The 21,651-nt window shown below is 38.8% G+C and overlaps 2 protein-coding genes across 3 annotated transcripts in view; one reads left to right on the plus strand and one right to left on the minus strand.

Moving 5' to 3' along the window:
* The window catches only part of mrtfbb (myocardin related transcription factor Bb), a 73,321-nt gene that overhangs the window by 34,802 nt on the left and 16,868 nt on the right, over positions 1-21,651 (minus strand). The gene's annotated exons all lie outside the window — the stretch shown is intronic.
* shisa9b (shisa family member 9b) lies at positions 19-20,335 on the plus strand. Of its 2 annotated transcripts, none has more exons than XM_086186258.1 (4): positions 19-838; positions 3,387-3,493; positions 12,386-12,526; positions 15,081-20,335. In XM_086186258.1, the coding sequence occupies exons 1-4, from the start codon at positions 333-335 to the stop codon at positions 15,461-15,463; spliced, it is 1,137 nt and encodes a 378-aa protein (XP_086042384.1). In that variant the 5' UTR covers positions 19-332; the 3' UTR covers positions 15,464-20,335. The 2 variants fall into 2 exon arrangements, with proteins under 2 accessions (XP_086042384.1, XP_086042385.1); XM_086186259.1 differs by having other exon boundaries at positions 15,084-20,335.

The following is a 21,651-nucleotide window of genomic DNA, read 5'->3' on the forward strand; positions in this document are numbered from 1 at the left end:
TATTGTCTTCTCTCTCTCTCTCTCTCTCTCTCTCCCTCTCCCTCTCTCTCTCTCTGTGTCTGTCGTCGCGTATGCTCTCGGAGAGAAGCAGCCCCAGAGGTGTCTGACATCCTCCAGCACTGCCAGGGGCACTGCTACAGCGATGGCCTCCCTCATCATCTACAATAAGCCACTATAAGTGATGATCAGCCAAGTGAAGTGGAGGGAGCGCACGGATGTTGGTATCAGTCCAATTACATTCACGCATGGCATTGCCTCCTCTCCTCGGAAGATGTGTTCGAGCTCATGAGAGCCTGCCAGGGCATCAAGAGCGGGATAAAAAGTGAGCAACGATGCGGGGCACCGAGCTCCTCCTCGGTTACTTTCTGGTAAAAGTTACGATGTGCGACGCAGAAGGCGAGCAGAGTCAGACGGTCGACGACTTCATGCTGGTGGGGTTCAACGACTCCAGCGAAGTGGAGAGCGGCGTGACGGAGACTCCGCACATCGAGGACAAGTGTCGCGGGTACTACGACGTGATGGGTCAGTGGGACCCGCCGTTCGTGTGCAGGACAGGCAGCTACCTGTACTGCTGCGGCACCTGTGGCTTTAGGTTCTGTTGCGCTTTTAAGAGCTCCCGGCTAGACCAGACCACCTGTAAGAACTACGACACCCCACCCTGGATGATGACCGGCAGACCCCCGTCCAAAGTGGACATGGCGCAGGACTCCACCAAGGATAAAACCAACCTCATTGTTTATGTCATCTGCGGGGTCGTGGCCATAATGGCACTGATTGGGATTTTCACCAAGCTTGGTTTGGAAAAGACGCACCGCCCGCACAGAGAAAACATGTCACGGTAAGTTAGGATTCACGACTGACGGTGACTTCATTTACAAGGAAAGTTTCTATGAGAATTGTTCATCCACTCTCATTGCTACTTTGTAATTCGGCCCTGTGATGAATCGACTCACTTCTATAACGCTCCTTAATTATTCAACAGAAATCAAGTTTTCTGTCCAGATGCTGTCAGAGTCGCCGCTAACACGATGAACGAGGCAGCCCTAACTGCCACCCTTCGCTGCATCAAGAACTTACACTCAAATTTGCCATACAGACGCCACAAAATTGTCTTTGGCCTCAGTTTTTTTTTATGACAGCTTGAATTGTTAGAATTGTAAACATCCCCTCCCTTGGCGACACTCTGGATCCAATATGTTAGTGTGTCTGCTTTCCCTTTTGGCTTCTGCCAAACACAGTTGTAATATTGCGCAGAAAATAAGGCTTGAAACTAAGAAATAAGGCAGCAACAATTAGTCGATGAGTTAATCGAAAGGAAATTCATCTCCAACTCTTCTGATCATGGATCATTCTAGTCGTTTTAGTCTACTTCTTTTTCGAGCAAAAAAATGTCAAACATTGTGATTCCTGATTCTTAAATGTAAGTGTTCCGTATTTTCAGCTGTATTTGGACAACAGAAGCGATTTGAACACATCACTCTGAGCTCTGTGAAACACGGATGAGCATTTATTAATTTTCTTGACATTTTATAAACATTTCATAAACTAAAGGGTTGATTTATTCATTTAAAAAAAATTGTCTGTATTTTTAATCAAATGTAAACAGTCATTTGCTGCAGCCCTAAGTCAAACATCAACTATCTGCAAGATACGCAAACACAATTTATGAAAAGACGAAGACATATTTCACAAATGCACATAAAAATGTACTGCATATGACTGAGATTGCGTTCACTGTCATATGTGACACAATCGACCTTTTCAAAGTAGTTCCTATCCTTTAAATTCAACCTAGTTGATTGGCAGCTCTAAATTGACTGAATGCCCATCATCAGTATTTCAGCCATGCGATTGATGAGGAAGGTGGGATCGGCCCCAGCATCAGCAAACCTTCAGTACGCTTTACAGATATTCACCTGAGTCATGGCGTGTCGATGGCGTAGACGCTGAACTAGACAACTTGAACAGTATTTGTGGACGTGACGGATTCCATTGGAGTGTTTAATACAAATGATGACTTGTGACACAAGTTCATTAAAAATACCTGGTGAGTGTTAAACCACAGAGGCAGACGTCGGGAGAGGAAAGTCCCTGGATATGACGCCCACTGGGAGTAGCGATCACAATCAGCTGATATATTGATAATTGACACTGTGGGTAAAATAACAAAAGCTGAGGACTTGACAGTGGTTTGTGTCCATGGGAAATGAAGATGTTGACATTTACTTAGATGAAGATTTACTTGGATGTTGACAGCTGCACAGGTGCATCAAGAGTTTTTCATATCAAGAGGCACTTTAAAAAATGTGTGTGTGTGTGTATGTGTGTGTTTTTCCTTTGGAAAGTCAGAATAAAAATGCATGAAACAAAAGTATGACTCAACTACTACAGTGTGTGACTTGCCTCATGGCTCAGGAGGTAGAGTGGGCTTCTAGTAACCAAAGGGTCACTGATTTGATCGCCCACCTCTCCCAGAGACCATGCTGAAGTGGCCTTTAGCAAGATACTGAACCCCTAATTGCTCCTGATGAGTAGGTTGGTACCTTGCATGACAGCCTCCTCCAACAATGTGTGAGTGTTTGGAAATGGGTAGAAAAGCACTACATAAATACTGTCCATATTACTGGAAGTGGTGGTGCATTCACAGTCATGACTGTGGGCCCCGAGAAGAAGACGCCATCAACATTTGTACTGGCTACGATTTTTTCTCAGCTGAAAATGATTTTCAGACCTCCTTTGTTTGAAGTTTTCAACTTTCTGTGTTCTCAGGATCTTTAAGTCAGTACATCTTGACGTCACTGCAGGGGGTGTTTAATTACAGGTGTTACACGGCACAATTTTCAACGACGTCCAACAGTGATACTGTGTATAGTCAGAGGCGCCAAGTGTAAAAGTGATTTTCTTTTCTTTTTTTTCCCCATTAGTGTTACTTTGCCTAAGACAAAATTGTATGTGTGCTTATATAATCCTCTGAGAGCTCTGTTGTGTCTGAGAACATAAACCTGATGATGACATCAGATGAGGATTGAGACTCTACTTAAACATATTAATATGGGGTATGACACATGAGCATTCCACAAAAATTGTGGGTCGAACTAAAGAAACAAGAGAGCGGCATCACAGGAGATGTAGGAACCTGTTCCTGTTCCTAAGCCGCAGTTTCCTCTACGTTAGCCAGGCAGATCAACTTCTGTAAACAGTTGGCAGATACGACACGTTTTTAGAAGACTAATTTGGGTCATTTTGGAAGGCACAGATAAACAATATTTTTGCCATTTAGGGTCCTTTATGCCCAGTCAGGATGGAAATGGTAAATGGCACTAATTTATGTATTCAACTGCATTTATTTACATTTTAATATCTGACAACATTCTTTGTCTTCCCAGTGCTCTTGCGCACGTGATTCGTCATCCTGCCACAGAACATCTGGATGAGATTGGGCTCGGCCAGCACTACGAGAACATAGAGACCAGAGTCACAGTGAACAGTCTCCGTAAGTACCCCTACTTTAGATGCATGAATGGGATTTTTGAACACTTTCATTTATTTTGCAAGTTAATGAGTTTAGAAGCACAGCCTTGGGGTTATCTGAAAGAGCCGGATCATGTAAGAGATGGATTGACATTCCTGCAACATCAGTGTAGGATGATGCAAATTGAACACAGTATCATCCGTTGAACTCCTCAGTTCAGTATCAGAGCATTTGCTCATGTATGCTCTATAGAGAGAGTTAAATTGAGTTGTTGATGAGACAGAGGATTGGGAGGCAGAGGAAGAGGGTCCTCCGGTCACGCACCAAATACCTGTTCCTCAGTGAAAACGAGAGCTGCTGTAAACTTCCATTGTCCCCCAAGACTGTAGCAGACATCTGTAATCTCCTGGTAGATGATCTGGAAACTTGCTAATGCCAGCTGTTCCTTTTCACTCCCTGTTGCTGTCAAAGTCGCTACTGAAAATTGGGTCATTATCATTCTCCTTAGTTCTGTCTCCCTAACTTCAGCCATATATGCAGTTACACACTCATTTGTTTGCCCAAAGCACATCTATGATTAATTGGGAGAACCCTTATTTGCCTCAATTTGCATCCAGAATATGAATAAACAAAAGTGGATTTGGAAATGCTATCAATGCACTTGTGCCATGCTCTTTAGATTAAGAGTGATAGACTGGGCTCTGTGTATAGCTTGTTTAAAAAAATAAATAAATCAATGTTTAGAGGAGTACATGGAGACATAACTGAATAAAATAACCATAAACAAGGATATCTGTATAAAAGTCAAGTGATAATTTTTTTGCTAATTTAAGCTATATATAGTAAAGTTGTAGCAGGATGGTAAGGTGTGTGTCTTGTGTTTAACTGCACTATATCAGCAAGTGGAATTCCTGTGTACCACCCTTGTACATTTGCTGATAAACTTAAAAACACACTCAGCAGCAAAGTGACATTATTCAATTGAAGTTGTGCTTCATCTGGTTGGATTTAGTCCCATCATGCATTTTGCTAAATAGCCTTCTTTTTTCTCCAGCTAGTGGCTAACTGTCTATTGACCACGTCGTGCTGATGAGGTAGTGTACAAAGCCACAGGGTGGATTGCGAATAAAATAACGACAAAACAACAGGACTTTCAGAGCAGTTTACAAAGCACAAGACTAAAGTTGTGGTCCAGACAGCTGAGCAATGAGCGCCGTCTCACTATAATACCCCAGCGTGAGCTGCAGAGTCCCTTCTGGCATTAGACACTGATACACTGTAATCAATTTAAGTCGCTTCCAGAAAATTACAGACAGAGACCTCATTAATGCCCTTTAGCAACATTTTTTAACGAGTGATGCCCAAGACAGTAACATTTTTCCACCCTCAGATGTGTCATGTAGTCAGAGAAATGAATTCCTCACATTCCATGCAATGTTAACTTTATTATAGATGAAAAAAGCAAGCCAATTATGTATTCACATCATGTTCACCATAAACATAGCTGTATCAAATTGAGAAATAATACATCCCTCACAAAAGTTTAGCCCTGAAAGTGGATAAGAAGTCTACAGTTTGCTACACACATACACATTTATTTGAGCTTGGTTTTATTTTAAGTTACCTTAAATGAGCTGAGGTGAGGATCAGCGCTGACATGGTGATATTAATCATTCTAAAATCAGATCACTTTCTTCCTCACCTTACATCCTCACAGACAACAATTAACTGTTCATTAAAAACTAGCCAACGCATTGACAGCTAAATCCTCTGAGATAGAAACTCTGCTCTCTTCAGTGCACTACTCTGTACTGAAGTAAATGTACCGTTTTGATATGGAGTGCAACTTCATTTAAAAAAAAAAAACAGAATACAGTGATTGAACTCACTGGCTAATTTTACATTATGATTGTTTTTACTATTCTAGGAGTGTAGTGTTTATGTGTAGTACAGTACAGTAATAACAGTCAGTTCTGCAAACAGAAAAAAAGGTTGACAAAGAAAAAAATCAAGAACATTTTGTTTTCAATAAGGTTCAATCTTTTTTATGTTTTGGGGTTGATTTGCATTGAAGGTGAGGTAGAGAGGAGAGGAATTTTCTCTTTTTTCATGTGACTGAAAGGGCCTTTGGATGTAGAAGCTGGTGATTCATTGCCATACTTGATTTAACCTGCAGTACTGAAAGAAGTGTCACAAAAGAGGGAGATTCCAAACAGCATTTTAACAACTCTACATGCTTATATGAACGTGCTGTGGTGACTTTGACACAAACCACAGGTGAGAGTCACTGTTCTATGAAAACTACGGCCACAAGAGTCACTGATGACAATTTGCTAAATACTTTGTATATTTGGCGTGGTATTAAAAAAAAGTTCTAATATCTATTCTTTGTTTTATTAACACTTCAATTGTCAGACAAAATCTGAGAGAAACACGTTTTTGTAAAAGCAGGGATTTTTTTAGCATAAAATTGATTAGATGTACACATTTATTCATTTGGATTTTTCCTCTCTCTAAAATGTTAAAAAATAAATGAGAGTAAATCAGCCTGTTTGGGGTTGCAAGGCCCCCCATTCAGCCAACAAATCAATCCATCCCCCCCTGACTAAAGTGCTCCTTAGTGGACCTGGTGTAGCACCACAACCCCTCTGAAGAACCACATCCTTGGTCTGTCTACAGCATCTTTCAATTTCTTGAGCTTCTTCTTCCCTTGTTTTTGCTCGTAGCTGTGCAGTACTCTCTTACAAGGTGGACAACAGCGCCATGCTACTGTTTTGAGAGTGATAACACAGATTGCCGCAAAATCTCATCAATGGCAGGGAGAGAGTTAAAGTGATGTAGCAGAGGGGCTGTGTGTAATTGAGTTACAACAGCTGAGGGATGATTGTTGTCTTCTTGACAGGAATCCTTGCGAGGTTACAGGGGTGGTGTGATATTTCTGCCTCATGGACCTGCCCTGTAATCTCCAGCTGTGGTCTCCAGTGGCAGGTGTGACTATGCCGCATCCACTTTTTATTACAAATAGTGGTGCAAAGTAGTCATTGAAATGCTATGGAGAAGCCACTGTTCCTTATCCGCTGCCTTTCAAAGGGAGCAGAAATCTGGGCTTTAAGCTCTCATCCTCCTCAAGACACCAGTCATCGAGGTTTTACGAGCTGGGTTTCTTTGGCTAGTATCATGTTTCCTTCCTGCTGGTCATGTGCTTACACAGGGCAATTGTGAAGTGTGGCCCCTTTTTACTCCAGGCAGTCAGCCAGAGAGAACAAAGTCTCCACTCACTGCCAACACTCCACTGATGCATGACAGTCCATTTCCTCACTGCCAGATAGAAATGTATTTCAGCAGCATTACTTGTGACAGCACTGAGAAATGGCTACCAAATGAAGAATCTACCTATGAATCTATTTTACACCTGCCATGTACTCCACTATATACTGAAGCCTGGAGTGCTTAGGAGACAGCAGATAGGAGATAATTACACACTGACAATAGCATTAGGTCTCATATGGGTCCTTTTGAATTGATTTAGAATCATTTGTGACTTGCAGTGGTATTTGCTTCAAATGCCTCACACAATTAAAGTGAAGCCATTAAACAGCAAAATGCCAAGAACTCAACTTAAATACATTTCCCACCTGAAACCAGATGCACATGTTTTTCATGTAATTTGTCAAATTTAAAAGATGCTTAAAAGATGGATGCATGTGCTAATGGAGAAAATGACTAACTTAAGAAATGATGATTGTCAAAATGTACATGGAGATGAAGTACTTGGTCGGTGGTGTTTTTTTTTTTGAGGAAGAAGAGAGAAAGAGAGACAACAGAAGTTCCCCAGCCAGATGTCAGACTGGAACATAGACACCAAACAAGCCAACGGGATGCCCTTTTGTTTAAATGCATAAAACATACTGATGAAGCAAAAGCTCAAAAAGATTTGGTTTGCATCACAAAACAACTGCAGGACTCAAAAGGACTCAACACAATAATCTCCTCTCTCTTTTTTAATATGATATTATTTCAATTTGTTGTGATAAAGCTCCTTGTGCTCCTGAGGCTGTTTGCCACAATATTACGTTAAGGGTAGACCACAACGCTGTTAAATAAAGTTAGCAATCTACCACCCCAAACTGCAGCATTCTACTTTCAAGTACTCACTAATGGTGTCTTGAGCTCTTGAAGATGTTTATTCACCACTGTATTACTTCAGCTGCAGGACTCCAGAAAATTGATCAAGCCAGCTGTGTATATTTAGCTTGAAGCCTATTGTGCACATAGGCTCCAACTACAAATAACAGAAAAATGTCCCAAAACATGAATTTATACACCCTCAAACACGTCATCTAGTATAATTCACGACCTCTTTATTTCACTTTGTTGTCCTCTTTTTTTTCGTTTGTGGCTACAAACACTGACTTAAAGCAAAATATACGTGGTCATAAAGAAGAAATACATGATGGGAATAAACATCTTTGTGATCTCAAGTCACCTGTTGTTGAGTCCTTGAAAGGCAAAATACAGTTTTGGGGTGAGGTATGGCTTTAAATAAAATAACTGTCCTTACAGCTAAAAGCATGGCTCAACAAAATACAAAAATTAGCACTGTGACAAGTTTGTATCAGTCTTACCAGAATAAAGTCATGTTTTCAAACCATGCAGCCCACAGCTCATTTTCAAGTGAACATCTTAGTTTTTAAACGTACAGTTCTGCACAATTTTATGTAACTAGAGTATTGTACCTGATCAATAACATCTTAATTATAAAACATTTTTTCCACAAACAAACATAACCTAGCTCAACTTGAAATCACAATAAACTGAATAATATGTGATTTTTTAGATTTTCAGGAGAACTGAAATGGTGAGAATGTTTTCATCAGTAGCTTGAAAGTAGGCTGCCTGTAAATAAGAGAGCCCTTCTCTTTGTTTCATTTGTTTCGGGGCATGCAGCTCACAAAATACTCTGTTAAATCTTTTATGAGTCCCAGGGATGTGTCGGTTAACTTGCAGCAACTATGTCTTTAACCTTACAAGTCTCCAGAAGTGGCCTACTTTCTTCTAGCAGCTGACATGAAAGCTGTGACTTTGACAACAGTACAGGCGCGAATGACACTCACTCAACACAAAGTCAGATACATATTCAAGTGGAAGACAAGCAAGTCAATATATCAGCACCTCAGTTTAAATGGAGTCTGGCATGCTGGGAATAGAGAAGTGGCACCAAACGTTAACAAAAGCCCTGTCCTCATTTATTAACTGACATCTATTTCCAGTTAAGAGTCTACGAATGCTGTTGAAATATATTTGAGGGAAACAAATAGATTAGCTAATATTAGTGACTTCTAACCTTGAGGAGACGCCTTGATCTACAATTGAGAGGTTATAAGTGCAAAGATCAGTTAAGATCATTCAAATCTTGTTAATAAAGGCCGTTGAGCAGGTGAGATGAGTTTTCCTCAGTTGAATAAGATGACCTTGAAGTAAAAGGTGTTGGAATCACAGCTTCCTTAACAGCAGTAATAATACTATGTTATTCTTCATGAATAAATTGCAGGTGAACAAGTGGAGGAGATGCAATGTATTCTAAGCAGCAGACCATTCCATTTGATTTTCAGCTTAACCATGATCCAGTTTAAACTGAGCTTGTGTGCATGGCCCACTTAACAATGAATTGTACTGTATGAAACTAAAGCAGGTCAACAAGTTTAGAGAGTAACCTGACAAGATAACACTGAAAGATTTGGTGCACACATTTGTTTTTGTGTGTTTTTCTTTTAAATCTGTTTTTTTCATTTTTGCAGCTGAAGCTACAGCCATAACATGACATGACAACACCAATATTAGATCGGGAGCTTTGCTATTCAGTACATGTAAGGACTTCACAAATCCACTTTTATGACATATTTCAAAGATATTGAGGAGAAATACAGTACATCAGAGATTGAAGAGTTGTCTCTCTCTAAGTAAGATTGGCCAAGATGTTAGATACGTCAGTACTGGATAGGTAATGCTGCTTGTTTTTGTTGGATACAAAACAAATATTCACATTTTTTTAAGGACCATCAAGAGACCTAATATGTTCCACTTTCTGTTTATCACCCATTGCTCTCTCCTTCTTAAAGACACAAAAAGTAGGAACAAACCCAAACATATATCAAGGAATGTACCACAATCCAAGTATGCTGTTTAGGAAAGCACACATAATATGATATATTTCTTCCACTCACAATTGCTTGTCACTAGTGGATGAAAATGCAGAACCATGATGATATGTCTGCATGTTGATTCATGGCCCAGTGGGCTGACAGCTGACCATTTCCCCCCACTATCACTCAGAGAAACTCTGCAGAAAGTTTGGTAAAAAATAAATTACAAATAAATTCACAGATTGGAGCTTCCTTGATGAATAACACATAAGCGAAACATTACTCACAAGCTGTCAAGGTAGAGTTGTGCCATCATTTTCATCATAACAAGCGTTCTTCTGAGTTGGACAGATAACACTGGTCTCCGCCGGCTGAATGAAGTGTGCAGGGACCATCTGCAGTGAGCAGCACCAAACCCATACTCCAGCCCTTTATTTCTTTGTTAATTTCTTTGCATAATTAAAAAAACATCAATATAATACAGTTTAGTGCCATGGAACTTGTTTAGTGTACTAGCCATGCTAATAGTTAATGTGTGAAATTGCCTGTTTTGAGCAATTGGAATGCTTTGGTGCATCAAAATGTGTACCATATAGGTGATGTATCTTATAAATGTCACAATATTATTTATAGCCATATTAACAAGCAACATGTACAATTCTTTGCCTAAATTGGATACAATAAAGTTAGTAAGTTAGTAATGACATCACAAAAAAAATCATCATGCGTGGCTCCATCAGTTTTTGCTGCGTCGCATAACCTCCAAATCTCATTGTACTCGAGGCACCACCCTTTGCGAAGGTGTGGTAAGTGAAGGAATTGTCCAAGCTGTCCCCTGCATCATTTCATGAGACAGCATTGGTAATTTAAGACTTTCCAAATTAATTAGCACAGTAATAAAGTTTCTTGCTGACCAGCAGGGAATAAGGGCCTAATTAACCTATTTCTGTATTAATGATCTGTTTTTATCAAAGAAATTCTACACCAAGGAGCAGTGGACTTATACATTTTAAGGGTCGTAAACTTTACACATGAACAATGGATGAATGGATGGATGGTGTTGAACCCAGAAAGGATTATCAGTCTCCTTCAAAGGAAACCATCTGGATTATCAGAAATAATAGAACAAGAGTTGATTCATGACCTCCTGACATTTGAAATTACCATCACTGTGACTCTGTGATGGCTGAAACTTAGAATGAATAAACGATGACTACATTGCCATAACTATTGATGCCAAGTGTTGATCCACATGATCTCCACTCAAACATACTTAGGAAAAGGGCAGTACATATAGCACTCCTCAAACTGCTGCCTGGGAATTGGTACGTTCCACTAATCTCCTCCAATCTAAACAAGGAAAAGACACTCTGAACATCTGTTTGCTCCGTCATGCCAGGCGGCAGGGGGCCAGTCTATTTGCTGTGCACCCCTTAATTAACCAGATGTCTTCTGTAGGATTAGTACAGTTTTCAAAAAAGCGGTCATGCCTCGCCAGCTGGGTCCGCAAAAAGGCTTACTTAAAGGAGAGCGACACCATCACAAAGTCTTCTATATTCACATTCATCTCAACCCGCTTTCAACCCTAGAAATTAGGCATAATGTTACTTAAGTCAAAAAGGGCACTCTGAGAAATGCATACCTCCAACAAGGCCAATATCCCATCCTATCTGCCCTAAAATGTACTATGTTCTTCCCTGGCTCATACTACACCCCTCTGCCAAGTTTAATGAAAATCGGCTTTGTAGTTTTTTTGGAATAACCCTTCTGCAACATTGACAAACAAACCAAGACACAGATATGGCTGAAAACTTGGACCACCTTGGTGGAGTTAAATAAAGAGATACAGTAGGGGAGAATGTACTTATCTGTTGATTAAAAACACCTTCCACAATACCATTCTGCCTGTGACTCATGGTATGATATGATTATACAGATGTGTTTATGATTACCAACCAGAAATGTAGGCTCCACCCCATTCATGCACCAATCCGCTCCAGTGCCTGGACCTCCTCTCATTGTGGACACACCAAATCAATCAAGGATTCAAACTCTATGCCAAACGAACAATATTAGAGTGCTGCTGCTTGAACACAGAGAGGCTGAATTTGTGTCTGAGATGACAAAGTCACGGAAGTTGCCAGTGAGGGCAACAAGCTTTCATAGCACAATGTTACACTGTATAATGTTGTTGGCAGAAGCTGTCTGCAGATTTCTGGGTTTGTGTTCCATCAATCGCAATCAAAGCTGGGCTGATAAATACCTGTCCACTGCAGGGTAGTTGACCTGGGACTCAATGCAGATTAAAGCTGTTCCCATTGAAGAGAAAATCCTGGCCTAAATGGGTGTTAGCAGGTTTTTTTGGCCAGTGGGAATGGAGATTATGTCTCAACTGTTTTTACCTGCCAGCTGGTCAGAAGCTTCCTCATTTTACAGCTTAGCGAAATTAGTTTCTGAAAATATTTGAGGTGGTTCTTTGGCCCATGCTGCATCCGTCCGCCAGGTTTTCTGAAAATAGGTTTGGTACATTCTGCATAATCTAGCTGACAGACAAGCCCACAGACATGGGTGAAAATATAATTAGGCAATTATAGCAAAATGGGAGACAGGCAATTTGTCAATGCTTGTTTATCTCAGATTTCTGAATTTATATACAATGTGTCAGCTATTGCACAACATACACATTGTCACTTATTTCTATAATGGTTAAAAGCTAATTAGTGTCTCGAAAACTATTTCTGCATTACAGCTCTTGTTTATTGTCCTTTAGACAGCACCCAGATGAACAACGTGGCTCAAGCATCAACTTTGATAACTCAGCCGTATCCATCTCTAGGACAGATCACCAGCCCCTACGAGCTGCAGAAGCCTGTCAAGGATCTCAACAAGTACGCCACCCTCAAGGCTGTTGGTAAGAGGCAGTTTACCATGAACCATACTGATGACACAGCAGTTGTCATTTATTACTTGATGTCATCAGATTTTGCATTATATCCTACTTTTAATAGAATCGGCATAATTAATCAGGGTCTCTCTACATCGCATAAAGGCTTCACTGGGTGAATTAGCAATATATAGCATATATAGCAATTAACAGTGAAATACCACACTCTTTAATTTCTGAGTCAGAAAATTATTCTGAAATTTTCATGAATATAATTCCAGTGAAATTAGAATTGTTAATTTCAATTTAGTGTTAAACATGGCTTGTGATGAAAAGCTGTAGTGAAATTCCCTGCCATGCATTCAACAATGCGGCTTTGATATTTTGTCTGTTTTTATCTGATACACATTAGAAAAAAAGATTGTTTACACATTACACTACACACACTATTACACTTTGATCCAAAATTGCCCTTTTCTTTAAATAGGAATAGGTTTGAATGTCCATCAAATCTCTGAAATCTCTATCTCTCAATACTCCATCAATGTCCACAGAGAGAGGACGCGAAAGTGTATTTATAGGATGTTTGTTTTTCTCGTGATAATTTTGGAACTTAGCAGCCAGCGTCTCAGTGAGCAGCATTTGAAATGATGAAATAATCACCATGACAAGAGAGATGAAACTTTTAAGTGGATTAAAATAGAAAGGTGCAAGGTGGAGTTAGAATATTATAAGACAATGTATAAATAGTGTGTAGTTAAAAATATATGATAATACTATCGCTGCTGCATATCATGTCACTTTTATGTAGCTCTTATTATTGTAATTACTGACAGCAGCAGACATTCTTAATCGCACTCACTGAATGAAACCAGAATTTATAGCCATCAACAGTTGTATTGAATAGATGATGTGTTAATGAATACCAAATTATTTGGATGTTCCCTTGTAATTTAATTGGGCTACACTCATAAGCTGACTAACACTGACTAAAAAAAGACCATCGCCCATGTAGCATTTAAGCATGGATTCAAATCAAACCCAGCACAGCCGTTTTATTTTTTTAGCAGCTGATATCGAGCTATACACAGTCATTGAGAACATCAGCTGAAAATCGATGGAGTTTCTCCTTTTCAGTTTAAATTTCCATACCGGATATTTTTCCCCTGATCATCTGCCACTATAATGTTAAACAGAGGAGAAAAAAAATAGGATAAATGAAGACATGTATGATACCTGATATTAGCTGTGTTTGAATCACTTGGAGGGGATGGCAGCTAAAAGCATGTGTGTAAGGCATACCCCCCCCCCCCCCCCCCCAAAAAAAATCACTCCCCTTTGTGATTTACATGAGCAGCTGAAGCTTGGCTGCCTCTAATCACCGGAAGTGCTGTCAAACAAACTGATCATTAGGGAAAATCAGAAATAGAGCATATCTTAGCTAATGAGCCTGGGGACAGGAGACAATCAGCAGCAATCAAAACACAAATGTGTCGGGGCATCATGACGTGAGCCACAGTGGCTCTAATGTACATGTTAACCTATCCGCACTGATGTGGCTGCTGTAGAGGATATGCTACATACTCTTTGTTGCGTTTCTGCAATTTAAAAATGTGCAACTGAAACATTTAAAAACTGCAATAATGCTCACTTTGCTACCAAGATAATATCAGAGAGAAAAAATACCAGAAGACATGATTTACAGTCATCTATTGTCTATGGCCTCCCTGCTAGATGCCAAAACAATTTCATAAACATGAATAAACATATTTTCAGTGGAGTTAATGATAATTTAAAATGTATCACAAATAAAATACATACTCGGCAAGTGTGAGAAAATTTCATAAAAAGACTTTTGCTAAAGACCTCTACAGTATTAAAGAGTAGGTGTATTGAATTTGTTTAATGACGTGCCGATATTCTACCACTGATTTTGTCCAATAGTCATTTTTTACCAGTAAAACATGATATTCACATGTTGTGCACACTGAAAAACACGTGTACACATTGTGAATTTGAAAATATTGCCCATTGAACTGATATCACTGTATAAATACAAAAATAAAAGACCAACATTTGCCGATACCAATGGCAGGACAATATTATCGTGCATCATTATAGAGTGATGTACACGCCAGTGGTGTTCTCAAATATTAAACATTTACCATTAAACAGGTATTACATTTCTGTTCTTCTCAAAATGTTTAATAACAGTGTGTGTAAATTTAAAGAATTGCTATGAACATACATTTTAAGTTGTAAACACCATGTTTCTGTTTCAAAGTAATATTGTCTCTTTACCAGGATGGCAAAGCTAAGACAGGCTTAAACCCCTAGTCAGAAGTTGCTTGACTTCACTGGCAGAAGACTTTTTTGTAGGATGATAATTCAAGTTTTACATACTGTAAATTTCTATTGTCATCAACTCATGTGATGTGTGATGTTATTGTCTTTGTTCTCTTGGGAAGTTTGCCAAAAATAATTATGTGCAGAGCTTTTTTTTAGCTGCCAGTCTAGCTATGACACATGCTTGGCTAATGAAGGGAAAGATGTCAGAACTATCATCCTGTTCATTTGTTAGCAGAGAAAGCTAATGACAGCTTCTACAGCAACCGGCGGCAGGTGATGGAGATGACGACAAAGGGTACCCTTCCTATGGAACCTGTGGATATGGAGCCAGAACCAAGCAATCCTTACAGCCCACCCAGACAAATGTCTGCAAAGCAGAATGGACACAAGTACAAAAGCCCCAAGAGCCGTAGCTCCCAGTCGTTGTCTTACAGCTCCAACACTTCTGTCAGCCCGGGAATATTAAGGTCCTGGGAGAGTAAGGACACGCTGGGACTGCGACAGAGCTACGGCCCAAAGAAACTCTGCATCATCGAGAAGGAGCTGCACAGCACTCGCTACATGCCCCCACAACCATACTTTGTCACCAACAGCAAGACAGAAGTGACAGTATGAAGGAACTGTGGGTTAAAAGAGCCAGTGGAAAGCAACTACGAGAGTTGGAGACACTCGAATGTGGGAGGCTTTGTGAGAAAGCACCACGGACTGTAGTATGAGCAGTTGAGCGTGTAATGGGCAGCATTCAAGACACCGCCAAAAGGTAAAGTGGACTTATCACCAGTTATTGTTCCTAACTGAAATTCATACACTCTCAATGACCAAAAAGGCAAATTAACTCATAAACATACAGTGTCATATTAACATAGACAATTGTATTAAATTCACATCGTCTAAATGGAAATAACCCTTTATAAAGATTAAAAGTTGAATACCTTGTGGTTAAATGGGCATTTATAAAGTTTCAGTGACAATTTATGGCTTTAAGTCCCACTATTTATATGAGCAGTATAGAATTATTTAAACTGGTTTGTAAGAAAGTTCAAATGGTGCTGTCAACAGGGAAAACTCCTGCTGAATAAGTGAAAGATGGTGGATAAAAAGATGGTTAAATATAAACATACTGACAATATATCACACGATGTGTCCTCCAAGATATGTTAATTGTCAACAGCTACATGAATACAATGAACACATATACCCCTTTTGCTGCTTATAACTACATAAACCATGCATGGAAATGTTTATATACTAGTTATGAATACTAAGTAAGGGGACTTCATGAATTAAGTAAAGCTGTAGTAATGCTGAAGAGCAGACATTAAAACATAAATCCCAGTGCTGACCCAAATGCAGAGCAAAGTCTTTTTTTTTCTTCACATCACTAAATTTGTACCAGCTTTTTTACATTCATACTTGAATAAGTTGTCAAACTTGATTATCTGCCACAGATTAATTGGACTTGTTGGACAGTCCCACATGGAAATGTAACTGAAGAAATTACATACATTTAGTGATGTAATTTAAATTTGCGCCATTATTAGTTGAGCCATTGGGCAATATACTTGGAAAACAAAGGACGTTCACTTGCTGCTGAAGAAATCCAGCATTGAGCTGGTAAGACATGAGGTGTCCGGTACAATGAAGAAATCACAGGAGTGAGTTTTTACCACTGCCCACGATTGTTCAAAAGAAACGCATTGACATTACATGACAATGTTCTACATACAGGAATCGACACCAGAGCAGCTGTTAAGATGAAGGTGCATCTTTGAGGTGACCAACACCTTTCACAGCACTCACTTTAAAAATTTGGTCTTATTTTATGCCTGAATTATTCATCAAAATAACATTTTTTTGTTTTGTTGCCCCTAGAATCAAGGCATTTACTTGCTTTCACCATCAACATGTATCACCATATCAACCACAACTTTAAATCATAAAAAAAGTCAATTTTTTGTGAATGTACTGTCACTTTTAAAGTGGGGGAGGACTGATTTTGAACAAATGCATTCAAACCAAGTCACTGCCAACATTACTCATATATAGAGTATATTTATGATTGTTAGAACAAGCATACAGTTACTGCAGAGTGTTGATCCAGTGTTGTATTGGTGTAATAGTGCCTCCCATCAGTACCAGCATGTACGTGATAATCCTAACTACTCTGCAAAGGAATCCTGGACCTTACAGGAGAAATCAGTGTCATTAGGACTCCCTCAAAAGTCCCTTTCAGCATGTAGGTTGAAATCTTCTTTTAAAAAAAAAAAAAAATTGTTATTTAAGTGACTTAATTTAATGAATGTATGCGGTCTTAACAGTTGATATGCCTGTTGTTAGACATAAACAGTAAAGTAACTTACACTACCAGTCAAAAGTTAGGACACACCTTCTCATTTAATGTTTTATATTTATTTTCACGACTATTGACAGTGTAGATTATCACTGAAGGCATCAAAACTATGAAGGACCACATATGGAATTATGTAGTGAACAAAACAGTGTGAAATAACTGTGTTATATTTTAGATTCTCCAACATAACCACCCTTTACTTTGAGCACTGCTTTGCTCACTCTTGGCGTTCTCTCCATGAGTTTCATGAGGTCGTCACCTGAAATGGTTCTCCAACAGTCTTGAAGGAACTCCCAGAGATGCGGAGCGCTTGTTGGCCCTTTGGCCTTCACTCTGTGGCCCATCTCATCCCAAACCATCTGGATTGGGTTCAGGTCAGGTGACTGTGGAGGCCAGGTCATGTGGTGCAGCACTCCATCACTCTCCTTCTTGGTCAAATAACCCTCATTCAGCCTGGGGGTGTGTATGAAGTCATTGTCCTGTTGAAATAGAAATGATGGTCCAACTATGGGAGGTGATGGGATGGAGTGTTGCTGCAGGTTGTTGTGGTAGCCATGCTGGTTCAGTGTGCCTCCCATATTGAATAAATCCCCAACAGCGTCACCAGCAAAGCACCCCCCACACATCACACCTCCTCCATGCTTCACGGTGGGAACCATGCATGTAGAGACTGTCCGTTCACCTTTTCTGCATCGCACAGAGACACGGCAGGTGGAAACAAAGATCTCAAATTTGGACTCATCAGACCAAAGCAGATTTCCACTGGTTTGATGTCCATTCCTTGTGTTTCTTGGCCCAAACAAATCTCCTCTGCATGTTACTTTTGGTTTCTTAGCAGCACCATAATGGCCTAATTGGCGCAGTCTCCTCTGAACAGTTGATGTAGAGATGTGTCTGCTTCTAGAGCTCTGTGTGGCATTTATCTGGGCTCTAGTCTGAGGTGCTGGTAACTTGTGATTTCTGAGGCTGGTGACCCGGATGAATTTATTTAGCAGCAGAGGAGACTCTTGGGCTTCCTTTCCTGGGGCGGTCCTCGTGTGAGCCAGTTTCGTTGTTGCGCTTGATGGTTTTTGCAACTGCACTTGGGGACACGTTCAAAGTTTTTGCAATATTCCAGACTATGGACCTTCAGTTCTTAAAGTAACGATGGACCGTTGTTTCTCTGCATTTAGCTGATTGGTTCTTGTCATAATATGGATTCTAACAGTTGTCAAATAGGGCTGCCAGCTGTGTACCAACCATCAAATATATCTCACTTCATATATTTGATGACTTCAGCATGTATCTGCAATGTAGAAAGTTGTAAAACTAAAGAAAAAACATTGAATGAGACGGTGTTTTCAAACTTTTGATTGGTAGTGTATGTCCGGATGAATGTAAAATTTCTGTGAAGGGAATAAAAGCTTGTTGTTTTTTTGGTAACAACTCAAATAATTCAATCTTTATCACACCTAAAATACATATGAAGAACTCACTACAGTATGTAACAACACACTAGAACAATGATTTCACAATCATTTTGCAGGTTTCATGCAATGTTGTCCAGAGGAGTAAAGTTGAGGCATTCTGATAAACAACTAAGAAGGATGCTATTCTGGAAAAAAACTAAATTTTAAAACTGACTGAGAGGTTACAGACATTCTCAAATAGGTATTCGTCTAGCAGTTTTGGGTTAGTTATTTCCTAGCCAAGCAATATAAAGTCTGCCCCTCAGATTTTGACCAGTTGTATACTAAGTGTGTACTAAGTGGGAAGCGCTAGTGGAAAGGTGAATTTATTTGTTTCAAATTCAAATTCTCCAAAAAGAGTGTCATAATGAAGGCATAAATGACTTTAACAGGGGTTTATCACAAACCTTCAAGCTAACTATTAGCATATTTTCCAAAATATGTATATCCAGTGCATATAACTGTCACAATTAACTGCCTATTTATGTATTTATTTCACAGCTATTTAAAAACATTACTCAGACTCAAGTATTACTTCCGCTGAAGTATGGTGATGGTCTTTATTTATACAAATATTATTGTAATGTATAGTCGATATTATTGAATGTTCTAGTTTTGTGAATGCACAGTTTTATTTCTGCTCAGACAAAAACACTGAAATCACTGTTAAGCTGCTGTACACTACATTCCACAGGAAGTCATTCAACCATTTAAAAACAACATGTGTAAAACATCTGTTTGCACTTCCATATCTAGTAGTGAAAACACCACCAATGATTGGTGGAGTTTTAAAGGCGAGCCCCCACTGTCACAGGGCTAACTTGTTTATTATCAAAATATGCATTTCAATAACTAATTGTTCTACTATTGTTATGTGTCTTTTCGTGCAGTATAAAGTTTCTTTATTCCTGTTTATTCTGTACTTACTATATTCACAGCCAGTGTTTGACTGATGACAAATTGACTAAGCTAGGCATTTTCACATTTTCCATATGTTGTTTGTGTGGTAAAATATAATCCTGATTTTGTCAGTGCAAAATTTCACTTTCGCTTATTTTAAAATCACAGTCAAACCCCTTCTTCAGTTTTGTTTAACTAGTATGGAATATATTTTCATTCTGGACTGGACATTTTATACATGTGGACCTCCTGACAGATGCTTTTCATTGTGAATTGTAGGTGAATTTATTTTCATGTGTTAGATATGATGCTATCCATGTGTAGCCTTTTACAAAGACAATAGTCAATGAGGATGAGTAACTGTAGCTAAGCAAAGCACAACATTGTTGGTCTTTAAAGAAAATGCTTTCAGTATACAGTATTGCAAGCAGTTTCAACTGATTTACCTCGTTCCTTTTAACAAAACATAGCTGAAGGCTCAGTCACGAAAACAAGGCCAAGCGTCAGCAGTGTGTAATATCACAAAACATCACCACAGCACCACACCTGTTTGTATGATAACAACATGGAGCCGTACTTGAGTCCAGCATAAAGGACCTCTTCCAGATAATACTGTCCACTACAGTTAACGGTACTTTCTGTTATTGGTGTGCTCCAGCTGTGAAATGTTATCTGTCATTATACTATCTACAATAAAATTATTTTTTAATAACTGTCTCTTTTGTAGACTAAATGGTGTTCCAATTTTTTTTCTAAAAGAGCATGTCATTTTATACTGCAGATTGATATCACAATACAGTATGAAATAGGGATTTTGGCGTAAATGGTGTAAAGCAGGGGATTTTAAAGGTTCTCAACCCCGACAAAACTAGGAATAAGGTGCCTCACTTTCCTCTGCTTAATTTTACCTGTAATTCATTTTCTGGTTATAGTCAAACCAAATTCTGCATTCAAGGTATGGGTTAACCATATAGTATGATAGTCATCACACACACACACACACATATATATATATATATATATATATATATATATATATATATACACACACACACACACGCACATATACATATATACACACATACATACATATATACGTGTATATATACATATACCTACATACATATACATATATGTATATGAGAGTGTGTGTATTATATGTATGTATAGGATGTTTTTTTTAAGATACGGCTAGTATGTTTTTTTCTCTCCTTATAATCATATCTGAACTGTGCATGAACTTTGTAGACGTGATAAGTATTCACACATACGGTACCTATGGGGACCATACCACAGGAGGTAACTAATCATGTTAAGCCTTGCGGGAGATGAGATTTTTGGATGGGTACCCCTGGCCTGTAAGGTATTGAAAGATAAAAAGACAGGGCCCAAAAATTGTATTTCCATGTATGGGGTGAGTTGGAATGTCCACCATTTGTCACCAGAGATATATATGAGAGACACAAACTTGCGTTCACTGTCTTCATAGACAAATGCATGCATGGTGTAAAACCCAGTGTCCTATGAATAAATATCTCATGAAGACAGGACTATCATCCATCTCTTCTTATCTGAACAGCCATCACAAGAAGTCATACTATACATACATATATATATATATATATATATATATATATATATATATATATATATATATATATATATATATATATATATATATATATACATACACATACACACACATATATATACATATATATATACATACACATATATACATACACACATATATATACACACACACATATACATACACACATATATATACACATATATATACACACATATCTATGTACACATATATACATATATATACATACACACATACATATATACATATATATACATACATATACATATATATATATACTCACACACACATACATGTGTGTGTATGTACAGTACAGTATGTATGTATGTATGTATGTATGTGTGTGTGTGTTTGAGTGTGTAAATATAAAATCAGAAGCTGTAATAACTAAGGGGTATGCCCAGGGAAGTACACACATTGATTCCCTCATTGTGGCACTTCTAGAGGAATACCACTGAGAGGCACTTGAAGTTGCTGCCACTCTCATGTGAAA

The sequence above is a fragment of the Aulostomus chinensis genome, chromosome 18 (genome assembly GCF_037954235.1).
Source record: "Aulostomus chinensis isolate RoL2024-O1b breed Wild chromosome 18, RoL_Achi_v1.0, whole genome shotgun sequence".
In the NCBI taxonomy this organism is placed as follows: Eukaryota; Metazoa; Chordata; class Actinopteri; order Syngnathiformes; family Aulostomidae; genus Aulostomus; species Aulostomus chinensis.